The sequence below is a fragment of the Lepidochelys kempii genome, chromosome 3 (assembly GCF_965140285.1).
Source record: "Lepidochelys kempii isolate rLepKem1 chromosome 3, rLepKem1.hap1, whole genome shotgun sequence".
In the NCBI taxonomy this organism is placed as follows: Eukaryota; Metazoa; Chordata; order Testudines; family Cheloniidae; genus Lepidochelys; species Lepidochelys kempii.
Genome location: NC_136382.1, coordinates 155539896 through 155561092, shown reverse-complemented (window position 1 = coordinate 155561092; position 21197 = coordinate 155539896). Strand labels below are relative to the sequence as shown.

The window sequence follows — 21197 nt, the reverse complement described above, 5'->3', positions numbered from 1 at the left end:
CCTGTTTGTCCACAGAATAGGTCCAGAATAGACAGCAACAGTGCAAGGCAACAGTTTCCAGGGCGTTTTGAATATCAGATTGTAAGGGATGTAGGGAAAAACAAATCCAACATTCATTTTCACTCTTCTGCAAAAGGAGAGTAACTGGTCGCCTTATTAAATTAATACCAAGTAAACTTGGACCTGATAAAAAGGAAATACCTCCCACAGTTTATAGTGAATCTGTGGAACCCACTGTCTCAGGGGTGTGACACAGAAGCCCATTGATGCCAACTGGCCAAGGGTTTACTGTTCTGTAACAACAACTGTTAGCAGGCCTGACACTCACCACCCTAGCACACTGCTTTCATAGTATTTATCCATATAGAATATCATGTGAAGTCTCTAATAAAAGCATATGTCATACTGATCCTCAATCATTGCATCATGTATGTAGAGAGAATATTTAAGTAATTGTGTATATGTACTGAACATATGTTTTAAAGTCTGTCACCAACCAAAGAGAAAAACAAGTTTTTTCCAGAGAGAAGTTAGGATGTGTTTTCACCTGTCTATCTCTGTAAATTAAGCATTGTAAGCCAACATAATATGAGCTCAATTTACATATGAGGTCAACAAGGGGATGAGAAGACACTGGAGACTAAACCAACAGGGGTTGTCCTGTCTCTGGGGCTCAGAAATGAGCTTTGAAGAATATAAAAAAAAATGCAAGGAGATATTTTGTTATCTTTCAGAGAGGAAGAAAACAGGACAGCGCTTTTTGCAATCATGAAAGAGGGATCCCAGACATGTTGGCTGGAGATGCTGGGAAATTGTTTCTCTCACCTAAAGCAACTTTAGATGATGAGGGGTTAAGCCTGTTTATAACACACTTCTTAGAGTCTAAAGTTACTTACTTTTTGTTTGATATGTAACTGTTTCTGTTTCCATTGTTATCCTTATTCGCTATCCCTTAAATCTTAGCCTTGGATAATAAACATAGGATTATTTTCACTATAAACATATCTCAGTGCTGTGCTGCTATATTGGAGCTGATCCTCACTTGAATCAAACAAGCTGGCGCATGCACTGTTCCTTTGGGGGCAGTTTACCTGGTAATTTCTGCACGTGTCCAGTGGCTGGCACTGCAGGGGACTGCTTCGAGGGGGCTCAGGGATTGAGGTGCACCTATGGTTAACCTGCCAGGCAAAGTAAGGGCTGGCAGAGCCTCAAGGTGGTGGTGTCAAAGAGCTGACACCCAGGTAAGCACCAGCAAGTGTCTCTCTCACTGAGGCATGGGTGTCACAAGGTGACTCATAATCCTGGATACCCTGAGAAAGTGTCAAAGGGGGTGAAGACAAAAAGCGGAAGTGGCTTTAAAAAAGGAATGGATAAGTTTTGACTCACAGCATTTATAGTTATCCTTGGTAAGATAAAGGTAATCACCAACTTCAATGCTCATCTCTTCAGAGGTCAGGAAAGAATTTCCCAAATCCTCACTCATTGCACAACTGGCCAAATTTGTTATTTTCACCTTCACCTAAAACATCAGCTATAGGTCATGTCCCAAAGTGTGATACTGGATCAGGTGAACAGATGGTCTGATCTGTTACAGCAGTTCCTGTTATGTTCCAGACAATCAGCTATGCTAGTGATTTCTCTGTAGGGATTTTACTACTAAATAGTGGCTGGAGGCTCAAACTCATGTAATGAAGGTAGGTAAGAAAGACAGAAACACAGATGATGGTGATAGACACATGAAAAATTCATAGATGGGTAATTGCTGTACAGGGCAAGGAGGAAAGAAACTAGTAGCATCTCCCTCTATTGTCATATAGCAGCTCAAAAGTCCATGAATGCACTGATGTTCTGAAACTCACGGCAGAGTAGAGTTTATACATCACAAATTTTTAAGAAGAAGTTAGAAAAAGGGCTGGGGGAAAGGGAGAGAAGCAGCTGTCCAATTGTCGAAAGAAGAAACTGCTGAGCTGGTGTGCAATGACAAATGCATGTGTTGGAGGTTGAAGGAAACATGAAACTCCCTAGATCCATACACCCAATGGGGGAAAGCTACATACACATGTAAAGCATACATGCAACCTCTTCAGTATTAGTCACTAGGGACCAGATTTTTAAAGGCATTTAAAGACACCAATAGGTGCCTCGTGGGATTTCCAAAAACATCTAGGCACCTAACTGCCAATGAGTTCAAAGGGAAAATCCATTCTGAATCCCTTTGAAAATTCCACTAGGTACCTATCTGTATCTTTAGGCATCTTTAAAAATCTGGCCAAAGATCTAAAAACCGCTTCAGCCATGTTATCAGTCAGTTTTTGTAAGACGGTATAAGACTCAGAAACACTGAAGAGCTATTATGCAAGAAAATATTCACATACAGTTAACAGAGAAGCAGAATTTTAGCAGACTTGTTCCAAAAATACTGGATCTTTTCCAAGAACCCACCCATCCCAACCCCTTGCTTCCATAATGGTACAGAATTTACCGGAGTTGGGCAACTCAGGGTAATGTTAGCCTTGAGGTCAAAGAAGTCAGTTTTCTCCCCTAGAGGTTGAAGCTGGGGAAAAAAAGGGGGAGGATTAGTTTTGTAGCTGTGTCGTCTCATCTTACATTTCTGTAGCAATTTTAAACCCAAAGAATTGAAAGGTGCTTCAAAAATTTAATTAAATTCAGTAATTGCATAGCTCTTGATTTGCATGTGATTGAAATGCAGCCATTTCTTGGGAGGAACGTGGCAGCTGTGTCACAGAGCACAGTAACACTAGGCAGTAGTTTAGAACAGGAAGTAAAGGAGCATACTGTATTGCTGGGGGAATTTAGGGAGGCAGAAGTAGCTGTACTGGAATTTGACCAGAATACCAGGGCTAAGGCCTTGTCTAACTTTATGTCTCCGTTGAAACATGGCATCAACCACAAAGTGCGACAGGCAGTGAGGATAAATCTTCCATTTTTTGTCATAGCACCAGTGAGTAAAAGGAAAGATAAGCATCACTGCAGGGGTTCCTCGATAAAAACTCGGGATCCTCCCTGACTAAACTCCTTTTAAAAAGTGAATTTAGAGTAGGTGAAAGGTTCTGGGCTGACAGCCATGGAGACTACAGTCCTCTGCTTCTCCACAGAACAGGTACAGCAAAGGCTACAGCAGTACAAGCATCACTTACACTGCTATACAAATGTGCCTCAGCCCCAACCTGGAAGGTGAGAAGGAAGGTCAGTCAGTCTCCATGACCCAGGCAGTGTTCAATGTCTCTTTCATGGAGACTGTTAGCTAGTGCATTCCATGGGTTTCATTCTTGTTGATGTGGACACCTGTCCAACAGGATGTGAACTGAGATGCATCAAATTCAGTTCACCTCTTAGCCAACAGATGGAAGAGACCTTTAATCAACACTGACCTGGGATGGATTTGAATAGGTGACCTCAAGACGAATGGTCTGGGTCCCCTCAACAGTGGCCTGAGCCACCCAGTCCCGCAATTATTACACAAAGGAGATGATTTTAAAGATACTTTGAATCAGTTCTGGTTGATGAGCCAGATATACAAGTTCATGCCATCCCTACCATGGTGTTCCAGAGAGCCCTGGAGAGCTGAGACTGGGATTTCTGACTCAGATGGAAACAGTCTGGTGCAAGGAAGGAGATATCTGCACGCCCATCCTGAAAAGGAAAGTGCAAAGGACATCTGAGTGCAAGAAGTTCGTTTATACTTTATTACTTTGGTTCACTGAAGTTGGAGCAGAGCCTATTGGTAGTAACTGGCATTCCCATTATACACTCCCATGTGGAAGGCCTACTGGCCATCTGGGGAGATGAAGTGGGGTACTACCAGGAAGGATCACCAAGTACGAGCAATGGGCCAACCCCAAAAGGATAAACACCCTAAAGTTCAGATGTTTAATGTGCTGTTCTATCCTGGCTCTAAAAATGGCATTGTTGGGTTCTGTGTTTTGTCTTTCTCTCTAGGATCTCCAGTGCCACAGCCACAAACTCAGCTTGGATATGAGAGTTAAGGTGGGCCTTTTCCTTCTCATGCATCACCACCAGGAATAAGGGTGCTGCAAACCGCACAATGCTCCTCAGTGGGTTTGCTCAGGTATAGCTTGGTGGAAGTTAGTACACAAGTCTACGGTTGATACACAAGAAGCAACAGAAGAAGAAACTCCATCTCTTGTAGCTCCCTCTTTTTCAGCAGCGTCAGTTCTGCAGGGCTAACAGGAGTAAAAAGCAGTAAGAGTTGTTTGTCACTGACGTTAGCAGACATAACTGAGTATACCCACAGTGTCACCTTTCAGAGCGGAACTCCAGTTTATTACTGATTTTGTAATATCTGAAACAGTTTGGGTTTGGAAGTTTTAAGAGATTGGTTTTCTCATGAGATTTTAGGGGTGGATAAAAGAGTTTGGATTAGATGGATTAAGGCCACAGAGTTTAGATCCAGAACTGAACTTCCTCAAGGTTTGAGGATGTTTTGATTAAGTGTTTTGAGTTGGCTCATTAGAGAAGTAAGGACCCGCTGCCAAGTTTTGGATCTGTATGCGATCTTCCACCAAGTTTGTAGCCAGGATTTTGGGTCAGGCCCATTTCAAGTTTGGATATAATATGGAAAAATATCTGATTTTTTTTTTTTTGCAAAACTGGAAGAAAATCATTTTTGAGGTCTAAACATTTTTCAGAAACAAATTGCATCTATTATTTTTCATTTACAAGTTTCTAGCCAGGGTCAAAACCCACAGGAAGGGCTTTTAACAAAGGCTGATCTGAGCAGAAATCAAAGCCTATGATTTTGTGAGATTTTTCAGCCCAATTTTTGCAGTCTCAGAAAAGGTTTGTTAGAAGAAGAAGCTGAACGTTTGCAACTTGTCACCAGTTATTTCTGGCATTTTCTGGTTCCCTCTGGCCCTATAATACCACAGCTCCTCCTGTTTGGAATTTGACTACATCTGTTTCCAGTTCCAGCTGAAATCAGGAAGCACAGATGTGTGAAAAAAATCAGTGAATGGTTTTCAAGTTTCAGAAAAGATTTGTGTCAGTTCTTGGATTTACTAGCTTGCTTCAGTCACTATTCAGGCACTGGAGCCCCATCCTACAGCCAAAGATGCGGGAAGGGCTGATTGCCTAAGATTACATTTTGGACTGATTACTATGTAGATCTCTCTCTCTGCACAGGCATAGAAGAGTAAGATCATGGGTCAGAAAGAGATGACGACGCTGTTAGTTAACAGTGAGGGTTATTGCCAGACAGCTTTAAGAGCTCTAACATTATGGCCAGGGCTCTCTGTGTATTTGCATATGCTGCTTGATTAATCAGTTTCCCCATCATTAAATGGGGATGATGATACTGGTGTCCTTTGCAAAGTGCTTTGAAATCTACGGATTAAAAGCACTATATAAGAGTATAACAATAACACCTTTTAGCTAACACCTGCCCTTGCTGAACAAGTGTGTGTAGATATATCTTAAATGTAATCTTTAAATAATTTCTCAAAAGTTAAAGCAGTAATCGGTATAAAAACAAATTATGTAAATCCAAGTATTGGTAACTGTTCAAGGAATTCCAACAGCATAATATACCCAAACCAAATTATATTCATATGGGAACTTCAAGAGCACCTGGCAAACCCTGATACTTTCATATACTCTAGATGGGTGGGTGAGTGCATGCATCTAACCTAACTACTGAGAGTGACCTATAGCCATACCTGAAGAAGAGGAATCTTGGTATTTCGGAAGAAAGGCTGCAGTACGACCGTGAAATTCTCCTGGGTGTCATACCTGCCGGACTCCACTAGCTTCCAAGTGCTGTTCTGTAAGAGACAAAAAAGACCATCAACCACCCACCAACCACTTTGTCATCCTTAAGTTGTGTGTAGGGCATGTAGCTGCACTTCCACCCTTGGGCCGACACAATCAGGGATCACAGACCTTCAGGGCACATGGCAAAACCCATCTTTTTGCCCTAGTGGCTGAAGAGGTTTGAGCATGATGGGAGTGATTGTTTGTGAGGGATGGTGGCTGGGTGAGGAAAGTCCCACTTATGGGTTTGTGTTAGGGATAGAGTTTTCCTGCTGATTTTGCCACACTGATATTTTAAATAATAACAAAGGTACCCAGAGTAGTAGATGGGCACTTTTTGTATATGTTGTTATAAATTGCAACAGACAGATTGCTGGCAAACCCTCTGCCCTGCCTCAGTTGTAGGCAAAGCAACTGCACTCATCCTGGCAGATGTACCTGGTAGGCTCTGGTAGCTTCCATCACCATCGCTAGCTCTTGTGACCCTTCTGTCACTGGGAAAACACAACTACACAGATCTCTGCAGAAGAGGTTACAGAAGTGACAGAAACAGCATTAGAACAAAGAGTGTAGATTCAAGAGACACTCACCCATTGCCATTCAGCATCCACGCCACCTGGGAGCTGAGCTGGATGTCTATATATTACCCTTTCTATAAGAGTGCCAAATGGCCTTTGCCATCTTGCACAATCTCAAGCCACAGTTTTACCTGTCCCTTTGCCCTACATGAGTGGTGCAGCTCACATATCAGTTTGGCAACTGCTAAGCATATCAAGGTGATATGAACTGCACTTATGTCACCCTATGTCCCATTATTTTGGGGCACCTAAAGGTGTTCTCTACACTGCAGCTGGGACATGCAATTCCAAGTTGGGTAGATGTATGTGTGCTAACTCTTGGTATCCCATAACCATAGCCAGTGGAGTCCAATCCTCTATAACTCTAGGCTTACCCCAGGGAGCCCAACAGACTCCACCAGACAAAGAACCCCAATGCCAAAACCCATATCAAATCCAGGGAACCCTTCCAGCCCCAACCCTGATCCCCGCTGGGAGAGCCCTACTAGCCTCGGAAGCAGGGAACCAAATTTTGTCTTTTCTCCCACTGAGAGTCAGTGCAGACGCCAGAGTAGGCGAAAGCTGCCTTACCCAGTGAGATGTGTGGTGCACTGTACTTGGTTATCCAGAAACATCTGCCTCAAGGGGAGGAGGTCCATTACTTCAACCAGATTGACCAGAGCCCTGGGAACCTGAAAGGAAAGTCAGAGCTTTGCTTGGCAGGAGCTTGTCATGCAAATTGCAATGCCTTTATTTTAAAGTGCAGAGCACAAGTGCAGCTCCCCCTTTCTGCCCTGGTTAACTACTCAACCAGTCCTTCCCAATTGTTGATCTTTCCTCTCCACCTCACTTGACTGAACTCGCCCTCCTCCTGCCCCTGGTTGTATGTTGGTGTCTTATTTGTCAGGCTCTCTCTCAGCATTAGAGATGAAGGCAGTGTAGGCTGCATTATGGAATTCATTGGGATACATTTGGTTCAAGGGGCCACCCCTGGGCTACCCCACAGCTACTAGAACTGGGGGAGGAAGAAGCAATGCTGACCAATGAGTTACTAAAACCACTTACTTCTGCATGCAGAATATCGAGGGCTTCTTGAATGCGGCTGGTGAAATTTACAGCTGAATAGTAATCCTCACAGAAAAAGAAGAGAAGCAGGAGTTACTGCCAATGACGTCTCACAAATGGCTTGAGACAACAAAAAGATATTGCACTGGGCATTCATTCCCATCCCCTTATTTCTGCCATGCTAGGCTGTGGTCAGTGGAATGTTCTTGCTCTCTTCCAGAAACCAAGTGGCTCAATTATACCATTACTCCGCCCTCAAATGTAGATAGGCGGAGTACAACCTTGGCTTTTCTAGAGCTCCCTGTTGAGCTGTAGCAGACTGAGTCAATGTCCAATGGGCCCCTCATCTCTGGCTGAGGGAAAGAACCAAGTGGTAAGTGTGTTCGAATGGGGTCAGCCAAAATATGATGAAAACAGAGGCACAAATGTTTCCGGGGTGTGTCATTCTACTGCTATCCATTGACATCATTAGCAGGCAAGGACACACCAGCCATAAACATCTGGCAGCAGCACAGGAGCTTGACTAGGCCTGTTTAGCCACAAGGATCCCCCCACTCTGTTGCACCCTGGGGGGGGGCAGAGGACCTCAGTGTGCTAGTGGTAGTGAAAAGGATTGTGTACAAAAGAGACTACACCCGAGATTCAGAGCCAGGTTTAGAACTGGGGGTGAGGGGCATGAGAGGTCCCACGCTCTCCTTCTGGCAGCCACAGTCTGAAGCAGCATAAAAATCTCTGTAGCACTGACCATTACAGAGACTTCCAACGTGCTCCGTCCTGCCTCCAACACCACCCTGTGCCAGGACTTGTGCGGGGAGGGGAGGCGAGGTGAGGTGGGCGGTATTGGACTACTTGTGGTGGCCTAACACACTGCTGAACCAGGACAATTCTTCCCTGGTTAGCTGGGGGGCTTTTCCAGCCCCTGTATACCACCAAAGCCGAGAGGAAAGAATCCCGCCCTCTCTCCCTCACCTCATGCCCCAGACATGGTCAAGAAAGGCAGGCTCTTCTCTCTCTCTCTCTCTCTCTCTCTCACTTCCACATAATGGCTGGTTCCTACCCCACAGCAAGCAAGCAGAGACCACAACAATCTTAGTCTGCTACTGCTAACTGTTTAAAACTAGGCACTGCCAGAAGAGTATCTATCACTCCACACAGACCCCACAGTACTCCACAAAATTCAGCTTTGTCTGGCATATTGGGTGACCCTCAGAACTCAGGGACTTCCTTTCCCCTACCTGCAACCTTGGATTTCATGGGACGCAGAGGCTGGCTCTCCTTACACTGGTGTTTTTACACCAACACCAGTCAGCCTTGCTGCCATGCCAGCTCCTCAATCCTGCTACTTACAGGGTCTTTGCAGTAGTTGCACAGATCATTAGCTCCAATTAACACAGTGATGATCTTCCAGTCAGTGGTGAAATCGATTCTCTGCATAAAGAAAGAAAAAGTGTAAGTTCATTATGTTCCCTACTGATGTGCACACTGGGTATCTTTGGAGGCAGATCTGTTCCATGAAGCAATATCTGTTCCTTTTCATGCTGTGAGATTAAACATGCTGCATTCCAGTCAACTCACCGGATCACTTTTCATTAGTCTCACCAGGGCTCTTACTTGGTCCGGTAATTCCCTGTGGAAAAAGACAATTAGTGAGTCTTAGGAGAGACCAGCATCCATTGGAAGAATATTTATCTAGATATCGATATGGCCCCGGGGCACCTCAAACTCATGAGTGAATGTATCCTCACACTATTCTTGTGAGGTAGCATTCTCTCCATTTTATAGATGGGGAACTGAGACACAGAGACTAAATGACTTGTCCAGGTTCGCATGGGAAGTTTGTGTCAGAAAAGAATTGAATCCAGATCTCAGTCCTGTCCAGTGTTTTAACCTCAAGACCATCCTTCCTTCACCTTGTTTGACTCCCTAGAGAGCAGCTGAGAAATCCCCCACCCCCGCCAGCTTTTCGGATGCCAGGTGCAGCAAACCGCTAGTCAGCTGACAGCATCATTAGAATTGTTGGATCAGTTTATTTCTTATCGACTAAAACAGCAAGGGAGCGCCAAACCCAGAGCTCTGTACAATCCCCTGCATTAACATTTGTGTGCACTGAATATTTCCAAACCTACATTGATTCGAAGGAAATGTGCACAATAACTATTGAAATAAACATCGGACATTCCCAGGATCACAGCTCAGAGTCAGCACTTCACACTCTATATTGTGCAAATTAATGTTTCCAAAAGTTTTTCGGCCCTGATGAAAACTGAAGCAAGTATCCAGGACACTCAGGAGGGGGCTAACAAGACAGCCTTTTAATAACCATGCTAGATCTATAAAAAGCTTTGCCGTGGATTCTAGGTTACCTACACTAAACTGCTGGACCTCATTTAGCTGCTCTATCATTACGTTGATCCTCTAATATGCTCAGAATCTGAATGGAAAGCTTTGGCCTTGCAGGCAGCTCCATGGTTTTGGAATGAGATGCACCTCCCTCTGGGCCCTTGCTAGAAATACTTCACTACTGTACATCATTTCATGACATACATCTGCTGATACTAATGAACCTGACATGCATATGCTTTACATGGTAATCGGAACTTTGTTTTCATAGACTCATAGAATATCAGGGTTGGAAGGGACCTCAGGAGGTCATTTAGTCCAACCCCCTCTCAAAGCAGGACCAATCCCCAACTAAATCATCCCAGCCAGGGCTTTGTCAAGCCTGACCTTAAAAACTTCTAAGGAAGGAGATTCCACCACCTCCCTAGGTAACGCATTCCAGTGTTTTATCACCCTCCTAGTGAAAAAGTTTTTCCTAATATCCAACCTAAGCCTCCCCCACTGCAACTTGAGATCATTACTCCTTGTTCTGTCATCTGCTACCACTGAGAACAGTCTAGATCCATCCTCTTTGGAACCCCCTTTCAGGTAGTTGAAAGGAGCTATCAAATCCCCCCTCATTCTTCTCTTCCGCAGACTAAACAATCCCAATTCCCTCAGCCTTTTCTCATAAGTCATGTGTTCCAGTCTCCTAATCATTTTTGTTGCCCTCCGCTGGACATTTTCCAATTTTTCCACATCCTTCTTGTAGTGTGGGGCCCAAAACTGGACACAGTAGTCCAGATGAGGCCTCACCAATGTCGAATAGAGGGGAACGATCACGTCCCTCGATCTGCTGGCAATGCCCTTACTTATACATCCCAAAATGCTATTGGTCTTCTTGGCAACAATGGCACACTGTTGACTCATATCCAGCTTCTCGTCCACTGTAATCCCTAGGTCCTTTTCTGCAGAACTGCTGCCGAGCCATTCGGTCCCTAGTCTGTAGCGGTGCATGGGATTCTTCCGTCCTCAGTGCAGGACTCTGCACTTGTCCTTGTTGAACCTCATCAGATTTCTTTTGGCCCAATCCTCTAATTTGTCTAGGTCCCTCTGTATCCTATCCCTACCCTCCAGCGTATCTACCTCTCCTCCCAGTTTAGTGTTTTCCTTTGCTGTACAGCATATATCATAGGAGCAAAAGGTATTTCCCCTCTTCCCCCAATCTGACACACAGCTCTCACTAAGGGTTTGTCTACACAGCAAGTTAGTGCATGGCTAGCCATGGTGTAAATCTGCAGTGCACTAGCTTGCCATGCACTTTCTGAACATGTGGACACCGCTACTGCAGACTAAACGTTCCATAGCGTGCGCTTGCCGTAGTCCCATCAACCAACCACAAGTGGTCAGGAGTCAGGACCACTTTTTAGTTTCATTTTTCAAGTAAAATTTGAGATGTCCTCTAAGGCTTCAATTCAGCAAAGCACTTAGGCATACACTTAACATAAAAGAGTGGCAAAGAGTCCTATGGCACCTTATAGACTAATAGACATATTGGAGCATAAGCTTCCATGGGTGAATACCCACTTCGTCGGATGCATCCAACGAAGTGGGTATTCACCCACGAAAGCTTATACTCCAATACATCTGTTAGTCTGTAAGGTGCCACAGGACTCTTTGCCGCTTTTACAGATCCAGACTAACACGGCTACCCCTCTGTTGCTTAACATAAGAGACATGCTTAAGTGTTGTGGCTGAATAGGGATGGACTTAAGTATGTGCTTACAGCTTACAGTCAAGCACATGCTTAATTGCTTTTGCCTGATAAGGACCTAAGAAGGTATCTCCCTTTCCACGTATCTAGGCTTGGCAGAATTCAATTTTTATTTTTTCTATAATTCCAACAGACAATATCAACTTTTATTTTTAAGCATTTTTTCTATTTTTATCCATTTCAATTTTAACGGTTGTGCAAAATTATGGGGTTTAAGCATTTTTTATGTTTATCTATTTAAATTTTCATGGCTGCAGGAGATTATGGGGGGACAAACATAATTAAAGACAGTAGATGATGATTAAAAATTAAAGCTTTATAAATTTTAAAATGCAAACTGTCACCATCCCATCAAAATGTATGAAGTAAATACCCTCAAATCAAACACTAATAAGTTATCAAGCAACATTTTTTTTTTTACTTTATCTAACTGGAATTTCAATTATCGATAGAAATTTTTTCATTGGTTTGTGCTTATGCGGTGAAATCAGTGTGTGCTGGCATTTACTGATAAAAATCTATTCCTTCCAAGCCTGCACATACCCAACACGTTCATTAAAACCAGCCTTTTCAGAAGCAGCCACTGATTTTTAGCCCCTCAGCCTGAGAAAACTTTGAGCCTGATTCTCAGAACTGATGAGCGCCCACCACTACACTTGATATCAGCAGGTGGCTTAGCACAAAAACCTGAGGCACACCAAATAATTCAATTTTGAAACTCTTGGCCTTAGCTTTCATTTACAGCCCATCTTTTTACCTCTGGATGACAGGAAGAGGAATCTCTTTGGCTCCGAGAATGAACCCTTAGGAGCATTACAAAAATAGAGCCACATATTTGAACCAGGAGAAACCATTCTTTCCTCTTTATGTCCAATGCCGTGATATCAGAGAACTACATGGAGATAAACTTATCTCCTTCGATAAGGCTATAAATAAAGTGTGATAGAAATGAACTCTAAGATGGGTGCCTCTGAGAGTTCAGGGACATTACGATAGTGTCTGTTTATACAGAAAACAAACTCATGTGCTGCTTTCCTTCACTGTCATAGGCCTTCCACATGAGGAGATGGTGGGAAAGGGCAAGGACTGGTGGGCGTGGCGCGGCTGGGCAGTGGGAGAACCAGAAGGAGTCTGTGAGTGTTGTTTTCTTCACCCCCTTTATAAAAGGACAAAGTACAAAAGTACATTTATAAAAGTAAAAATATTGCTGGGAAAGCTGAGCAGCTCTACTTCCTGTCTCTGCCCAATCCAGGTCCTCTGGTGTGGCAGGTGGAGAGAGGAGAAATTCACTTCCTCACACCGGTGACCCAGCAAGTGTACAAGAACTCACTTGTTTCTCGAGATTTGTACAAGAGTTTGAATTTTGCAGTATAAGTACCTGAGAAGTACTTAGTACCTTTTAAGTTTCTGATTTTACACTATGGACCTAACTCACACCTCATGTAAGAGGATGCAGCTCAACTGTCTTCATAGACTTTAAGGTCAGAAGGGACCATCGTGATCATCTCATCTTCAGTGAGTATTAAGTTGCACCCTCTTGTACCAGATCTGAATTTGGATCAGATACTTAGCTGCAAATTCAACTTCCAAATGAAGCAGTGTCTGTAACTGACTCAGATTTGCCACCATCTTGAATTTCACAGGAAGCTAGAGATGGTCATTAACATCAGTTGCAAAGAGTTTTTCACTTATCTAAGGGTCCAGAGTATGTTCCCTGAAAGGTTCTGGCTTAAGAGCCCTGGAAAATGAAGTTCTTTATTCATCCACCCCGCAGTTACTTCTCTGGCAGTGCAGGCTTTGACAGTTTGGTCCCAGCCATGAACTGTAGGGACTGAACATCCAGAGAGAAGGTAGCTCAGATTCTATGCCTCTGGCACTCTTGGCATCCCAGTTGAGACTACTCACAAGGGTCCAATTAGCGCCAGCTGTACTGATGGCCTTTGTCGTCATGTGGACAACTGTCCCCTAGGGACTAGACTGACACATATCAGCTCAATTCAGATGGGCTACCAGACAGACACCTGATGGAAAAGACATGATTGCTGCTGACCTGAGCTGTATTCACACTGGTGACCTAGAACTGAAAGACTCTGTTATCCTGTTTCCAATCCCCTATGATAATCAGCCAACCTGACATGCCTTTTACACCAAATAAGGTAGGGACAGCTGGTTTAATTGCTATCTGATTTTTATGCTGTAAGATCAGCCCAGGATATTAGATCCCTAAACCCTGCAGGAGTTTCCTGTTCACATAGGGAGTCACTTCATTTGGAAATAAAAATGAATTCATTATAGAATGAAAATCCCTCCTTTTGCAGGAGTAGTAGGCAGAGGGAGATATTTCATAGCATCTAGCCAATGACTCCCATTTTGTCAGTGAATATTAGGGTGAGTCAGAAATCATTCTTGCAACCTGCAGGAGAAATCACTCATGAAACATTAAAACAAGATCTTGATCACTGATAAAACCTTAACAGTCATCACTTAGGGAAAGCAAATGCAGGAGCTTTCTTGGCTTCCCGATTCAGCTGCCAAGTGGAGCTGCTGGGGAAATGGAGGATTTAAAAAAAAAAAAAGAGAGAGAGAGAAAGATTGAAACAAGAGTCTTTTTAGCACAACCAATTACCAATGTCAAATACAAGCACAATCAACCAGAAATCCTGCCCAAACCGTCAGTGGCTGTGCCCAACTCAGCGGCCAGCTGCTTAATTATTTAAATACAGTATTAAGCCTCCCATCCTGCCCCATTATCTCCACATCAGAAGCTGAGACTTCTAAGATGAAAACTTGGATTCTCTTCCTAGAAAGTATAACACCGGGGATTAAGTATGCAGCCGCCTTCCATGAGGCTGCTTCTCCCAGGACATATTCAAACTGCATGAGGCTGCTACCACATTGAAATCAAAGGAACTGCAGCCACTTACACCAGGTCTAAAACTGGCCTAAAGCCTATGCCTGGCTGTCACCTGTCCTCATCTCTTCATAAGATTCTAGCAGCCTGATTGGTTGCTTTGTTTTTTTGCTGTCTCTCTCAACCACTCCTCCCGACCCTTCCAAATGTTTGAGGCCTTAATCATGGAAGATTTCATGCAGTCTCTCCCCCAGCTGCTCATTGCAAATTCAACACACTTTCACTTTCTACCACACGCAGACCATTTCCCAAAAGCCCTTCGTGCCCTAACGTTTAGCTTATAAGAGACCAAACAATTTCTTCACTTTCTTGCTCCTGGGGCACGTATGAAGACTAGACAACAGTTCAGTTCCTGTAATGGTTTTTCCAGCAAAGCTGTGTCCCAGGGTGGGCTGCTGCCCTCTCTTGCTTTTAATGGACAATGTGCTGAACTGTGCAACGCCTCCTGTGGACTAAGGTAAGGTCACCACACTCACTTTTGCCAGTGAGTGGTGATCCCAGGTCTTGAGAAGTCAAAGGCTAATGCACTAACCCACTGTTCCCTCCAATCTGTATTCCCAGCTGTATTGCTTCTTTCATCGTACAATAAAGCTGTCCTTTGGGACAAGGTATTTCCACTGGTGTGCTTACCATTGTTGTGATCCAAGGGGTCCTGGCACATGCTTCATTATATCATATGGCTATCTTATGAAAATCAAGTGAGCCATTCAGTTTATGTTCAATACAGCAGAAGCTCTGGAGCATGAGCCAGGCACCAACTTGAAGTACCCACTAGACTGGTTTTGCTCGCTATTAAGTGCAAGTTATAACAGCACATGAGACACATCAAAGGAAGTTATATGAAGTAGCCACATCCCAGCACCCCAAAGGGGGGGAAAAAATCAGCATACTCAGCCACTGCTCCAGGAACTGCCTGATTGAGAAAGGCATTCGGCTCACTGGCTCCCCCTGTGCCAATCGAGTAACCCGTGAGGTTACGGTTGAACTCCCAAAGGATATCTGAAGGAGGAAGAGGATAATGAGAAGGGAGTGAGCCCATTTGCTCATCACACAGGGGAGAAGACTAGCATTCACCATGCCCCCCTAGATTCTTGGTTTGTGTTAGGGGAAGGCTGCTGCTTGTTCTCCACTTACCTTGCTGTGCCCACCCAGGGGAAGCAGAATATTGGGCACTGCTGTTTCAGTCAAGTGATGCCAGAGGCTTAACCACTTAGTGTAGATTGTCAGACAGCACTGGATCAAGTTGCCTCCTGACTCAGACCTGGTGCAATCCCACTAACATCAAGTGCAATCAGGGGGGGCGAAGAGGAGAGGTGGACAGAGTATGTACAGGCCCATTGTATGTGACCATCCTGCACATTACCATGGTTAAAGCTTGAATGAGAAACCCCCTGGTCAGCAGGCAATTCTGTCAGGGAGCCAGAAGGGCCCTTGGCCTGGCTGATCTGGAAGGAGCCGTGAGAAGCTTATCTTAGCTGGAAGTTCTATTGTGCATATCTTTACAGCTATGCAACATCACGCTCTGATCGCAGACCTGTGTATTAAATGCTTACATGCAAGGCAGTGAATTATTCACACCCCTCTCTGTTCATTATCCTAATACTGTTGCTCAAAAATACCCGCCCCCAACACCTTTGTGTCTGTGGGGGCAAAGAATGTGTTGGTAGTCGAAACAAAGAAAGACACAATTATATTAAGGGTTCCATTTAAAGACTGTTTATAAAGGATTAATAAATGGCTTCATTTTAAATATATCATTTTAAAGGGATTAATAAAAAGTTTTAATAAATGATAAATCAATTTTAGTGTGCCATAAATCAATAGATGGTTTACAACCATGGTTTATAACCTTCTAGAACTCCTTCTACTGATGTGCTTTTAGCCATCTGCTATACACTTACTACAAAGGTCTGTAATATGCTTATAACATGGATTAGCCCTTTATAAATGAAACCTTAATATAAAGTGTCATTCAAAAAATGTGCTGAAACTTCACAGCCAGATGTAGCAGGTGCCAAACCACCAATCTGAGTTTTGAGAATAGTTGTGAAGTTGATGGACAGGAAAGTTCCACAATTCCCAGCAGTGCAGACATGCAAATATTCAGCAATATTCACTCAAAACAGGGGCGGGCAAACTTTTTGGCCTGAGGGCTGCATCTGGTTTCAGAAATTGTATGGAGGGCCGGTTAGGGGAGGCTGTGTCTCCCCAAACAGCCAGGCATGGCCTGGCCCACGCCCCCTATCCGAGCCCCCCTGCTTCTCACCCCTGATGGACCCCCGGGACTCCTGTCCCATCCAACCCCCCTGTTCCCTGATGGCCCCCCCGGGACCCCTGCCCCATCCGCTCCCCCTGCTCTCTTTCCCCTGACTGCCCCTGGACCCCCCGCCCCTAACTGCCCCCTGCTGCCCCCTCCACTCCCCCCTCCTTCCTGACTGCCCCCCTCAGACCCCTGCCCCATCCAACTACCCCTTCTCCCTGACATCCCACAGACCCCCCGCCCCTAACTGCCCCCCACCACCCCATCCAACGCCCCCCTCCTTCCTGACTGCCTGCCAGAGCATTGTGCCAGTGGTGCAGTGAGGTGAGGCTGCAGAGGACGGGACGGGAGCTAGCCTCCCGGGCCAGGAGCTCAGGGGCCGGGTAGAACGGGCCCGTGGGCCGGATGTGGCCCATGGGCCGTACTTTGCCCACCTCTGACTTAAAATATCTGATCTTGGCAAACATCCCTGTCTGGAAAGGGACTTGCAAGAGCATTTGCAGAAAGCTAACACAAACAGGGCACAAAAGCAGTCACAGCAAACTTATTTAAAAATTCAAATTAATATTCACTGAGGCTTTTTTGCAGCCTCCTCGCAGCTTCACTGATGAGGCAGCCCAGGGGATCAGTGAAAATATGGGCCATTTCCATGAATGTCCAGTCTTGTGAATTACCCCAACATAGATTTTAAAAGGTTAAGAGAAGTTCATGGTAAATTGCTGTCCACATCATAGTCATGGTGTACCAATCAGTCCATTCTCTCCCTTGAATCTTGACAACAGCAAAGCTTCTACTTACTAGGCAGGGTTGTTACATTCTTTAAAGAAGCATCCCCTCCAATACTGCAATTGGAAAGAGAAGCAAAGGCTAAGTCACTAATCTTTTAGCGCTGCTCAGACAATAAGGCGATAGATGACAAGTACCTAAGACAGATTTCCTGTCCTTGCCTGGAGGATATGAAGGATCCATGACACTTGGAAACTAGAGGTGTTTCACAACTGGGTGGAGGGATCAGGGTCTAAGTGCTTGTTTAAGGGCTTTAGTGAGATTTTTGGTAGCACTGATGCTGTCAGAAGGGTTCATGTGTGTGTTTTGCAGCTAAGAATGTGACTTCAGGTCATTAGTTGTGGGAATGCAGGAACACCTGGCTGCTGGGAGGGTGGTTGGAATTAAGTCACTTTTTTAGGGAGGGGAGAAACTGCAGGTGGATTTAAACATCCCAGGTCTGCAGAAGTCAAAGGGATTTAAACATCCCCTGCAGTGTTTATGACCTGAGCTATGAATTTTTGGGCTGGTACACAAGAACATGTTAATGTGAAATTGGCCAGACTAGTATCTCTGTCCAAGCTGCTGAGTGAAACACAATTTAAATAGTGAAAAGTAAACGTGACTGTTAACATTCATTTGGGTGTAATAATCTAAGGAGTCTATAGGGACACAGGAAAGGAAAGAGTTTGGTATACATATATAATATTTATATCTGGACTGTTTTCCATTGAGTGGTTCTACCTAGAAGCCTGATCCTGCAAACACTACAGGACAATGGGACTATTCATGGTAGCAAGAGTTACAATCTTACATGGTGGAAGGATCAGTCTCAATTCCAGCAGTACAAAGCAACACCAAAGCCAATTCAACCAGCCCCCTATGGATTCTACCTGTGTTGAGGACTCCTTGAGTGACAGATAGCTGCTATAGTGGCTCTTATTCATCTCTACATAGCAGAAGCGTGTCCAGGGAGAAGAATGGCTGGAACATTCTTATGCCCCGGTGGTTCTCAGCTGCCAGAATGACTCCTTGTGCCTGGGGGCACTTGGCTGCTCTAACTTGTAATAGGGGGCCAACACAGTACAAAGCTTCCTTGGCCCCTTCTCTGGTCTTGCACTGAGCACAGCTGAGTTGTACCAGGAAATCTGGCCCTTTATCTCTATGAGGGTGGTGAGGAGTGGAAGGAAGATCTCCAGCCAAACAGCAGCAGCAAATAGGTGGTTTTTATACAGAACCTTTTCTTTTCTTTGTTAACAGAAGCTTAAAAAGAGCAAACCTTGAGCAGCCCTCTCGAATGACAGCAGCTGTGATTCATTTGCCTTGGTGATTTTTCACTGGCTTTGGCGAGAGATATCTATTTACCTACCTATTCATCCAGTGTGTGAAACCCTCTGTGTATAGAAGTCAAAAAGCTAGTGACTGGAGTTGGTTGAAAATGTATTGCTGAATTTTTTTTAAAAACAAAAATTGCATTTATGACAAAAAACAAATTTTCAAAAGAAATGCCAAACCCGACAAATGAATATTTTTTTCCAGTTTTTGACAATTGGGAAAAAAAACAACCTTTTTCATGAGAAACAAAATATATTTCTTCACTTCCTTTATTAATGACTTACCTCCAAGCCAGCCCCCGATACTGTGTGTTCATATCCAAGATACTGTTTGGGTCAGCACCAATTCCATTACCAGCCTAAAAAAAAATGAACCAAGACAAAGACTGAATTATTAACATTTTGGGCATTCATATATTCTGGTGATCTTAAATTTTTATTTCATAAACAGGTCTCTCCTTAAAAGTCTGTTACATTTGGGCTTGTGATATTTTGGCACCTGGCTTTTCAGGAACAGTGTTATGAAAAATAGCACCAATTCGTCAATAAATTCTTTACATAGTATTGCTGTACACATGGCATAAACAAAATATATGAGTGCATGACGTAGTATATAAAGGTTGTATTGGCACAAGTTTGGATGAGCTGTATAATTAATTCAGGGTTTCACTACTCACAAGTAATGAAGCCATCTCAAGCTCCAGCCAATAAAACCTTCGGGGCGGCTGTATCACACCATCACATATTTCCCCTGAATGTAAGTTTTGCCACATGACAGGAAACTGAACATTAAAACAGCCATGCAATGGGCCAAACTCTGCCCTCAGATATGTATGTGTAACTGCTATTTCTCCAAAGACTAAATGTACCCAGAGATTCTACACAAGGGTATCAGATACCAAAATAGCAGCAACAACTGCTGTATCTCATACTATCAGGTAGTATCTGATACTATCACATGGCAACTGTAGTTGAATGCTGACTGTAGGGATAAACATGGTATGTATTTATTCAAATGTTTGTGCTGATTTCAGTGGGCTCATGGATGCAGAAATCTGCAACATCATACCTGCCAGAAAGTTGTGTGGTGTGCGTGCACAAATATTCTTAGGACTCCATTATTTGGAAGTGAAATGCCTACTACACACATGAAAGGAGATCATCCTCACTGAGGACTAAGTCCATGGTGAGTTTGATAAAGAAACTGGTTATCAGTTAATCAAGCACAATGAAGAGTCTGAATATTTTGGCTCTCTTTTCTTTCACACTCATCTCCAAACAGGCAAAAGCCATTTTACTTAACTAGAAAAAAAAACCCCTACACCATAAGAGAAGGCAATAGATAATTATCAGGCAGAATGAACTGAGACACAGATTCAGCAGTCCATCCTATTCAGCAGAGCACTCAACCTTGTGGTTAACTTAGAGCATGTGCTTAAGCCCCACTGATTTCAATGGGACTTACCCTCTGGCCCCAGGTCCAGCAAAGGATTTTAACAGGTGCTTAAATGACCTGCCTAAATTAATACAATTCAGTTGAAATGTTAGGATTAGAATCCAGGAGATCTGACACCTTGTCCCCTGCTCTAGACCTCTGTCTTCTGCCTATGAACGAGTATTTCACTAGCTCAGAACAAGAGCTCAACTCCTCCCCCGACCCCAGTCTGAGGAGGCAAAACATTTTGTTGTTCCACCAGCAAACAAAAAAAAAACAAGACAGAAAAAGCACAAAGCTCCTTACAGTCAGAGAATCCCCCAGGGCTGCTATCACTTGCACATCAGCTGGTTTGAGGGCATGCACTGTAAGGCAAAGAGATGCAGTTAAACCTGGACAGGGAACAGAACCATGCTTTCCCATCACTGCTAAATATAAATTATTCCACTATGTATTTGTGTATTTACCCGCATTTTTTGTATTTTTATTTTTGCAATGCCCAGATAATGAAACAGGAGACTTCTTCAGCTCGTCTTGCCGGGGTTGAGCAGTCACATGGAGTTAGCAACAAGTTCTTACTGCTTAAGACCACTGACAAAATCGGGAAGAGCAAGGAGCGAGTCACGCCACATTGCTGGAGGCCAGTGACCAACCTCCAGTGTTATGGAGACCAGAATGAGGATAGGGTGATTCACTATTACAGAGCAGGGGCATTGACAGTAACTGCTGCAACAAGGCAGAGCAGAGTATGAAAAAAGGCACAACGCTCAAAAAAAGCTGAATACTACCAGGTATCGGACCACAAACTATGGAGTCCTGCTTCCAAATCCACTGCCCCAAGCACTAGACCACTCGATTTATAGGATGTGTCAGCCCTTAAATTTTGCACAGTGCAGGAGTTATCTGCTGTAAATAAGTTAACTGCAATCACTTTGTCTGACTAGTCCCTACAAGGATGATTTGGCATCATAACTCTTAACTAGCTAT

At 44.0% G+C, this 21197-nt stretch overlaps 1 protein-coding gene across 4 annotated transcripts in view; it reads right to left on the bottom strand.

Annotated features, from left to right (window-relative positions):
- The window catches only part of PLB1 (phospholipase B1), a 136132-nt gene that overhangs the window by 48531 nt on the left and 66404 nt on the right, over positions 1-21197 (bottom strand). For all 4 annotated transcript variants that reach the window (XM_073338615.2, XM_073338612.2, XM_073338616.2 and 1 more), the window contains 12 exons: positions 20517-20575; positions 19061-19134; positions 17475-17518; positions 15307-15415; positions 8988-9039; positions 8760-8840; positions 7413-7478; positions 6939-7039; positions 6229-6310; positions 5697-5801; positions 3559-3654; positions 2483-2554 (listed from right to left, as the gene is read on the bottom strand). In XM_073338615.2, the coding sequence (XP_073194716.2) occupies positions 2483-2554; positions 3559-3654; positions 5697-5801; positions 6229-6310; positions 6939-7039; positions 7413-7478; positions 8760-8840; positions 8988-9039; positions 15307-15415; positions 17475-17518; positions 19061-19134; positions 20517-20575 (941 nt within the window). The remainder of the gene's footprint in view (positions 1-2482; positions 2555-3558; positions 3655-5696; positions 5802-6228; positions 6311-6938; positions 7040-7412; positions 7479-8759; positions 8841-8987; positions 9040-15306; positions 15416-17474; positions 17519-19060; positions 19135-20516; positions 20576-21197) is intronic.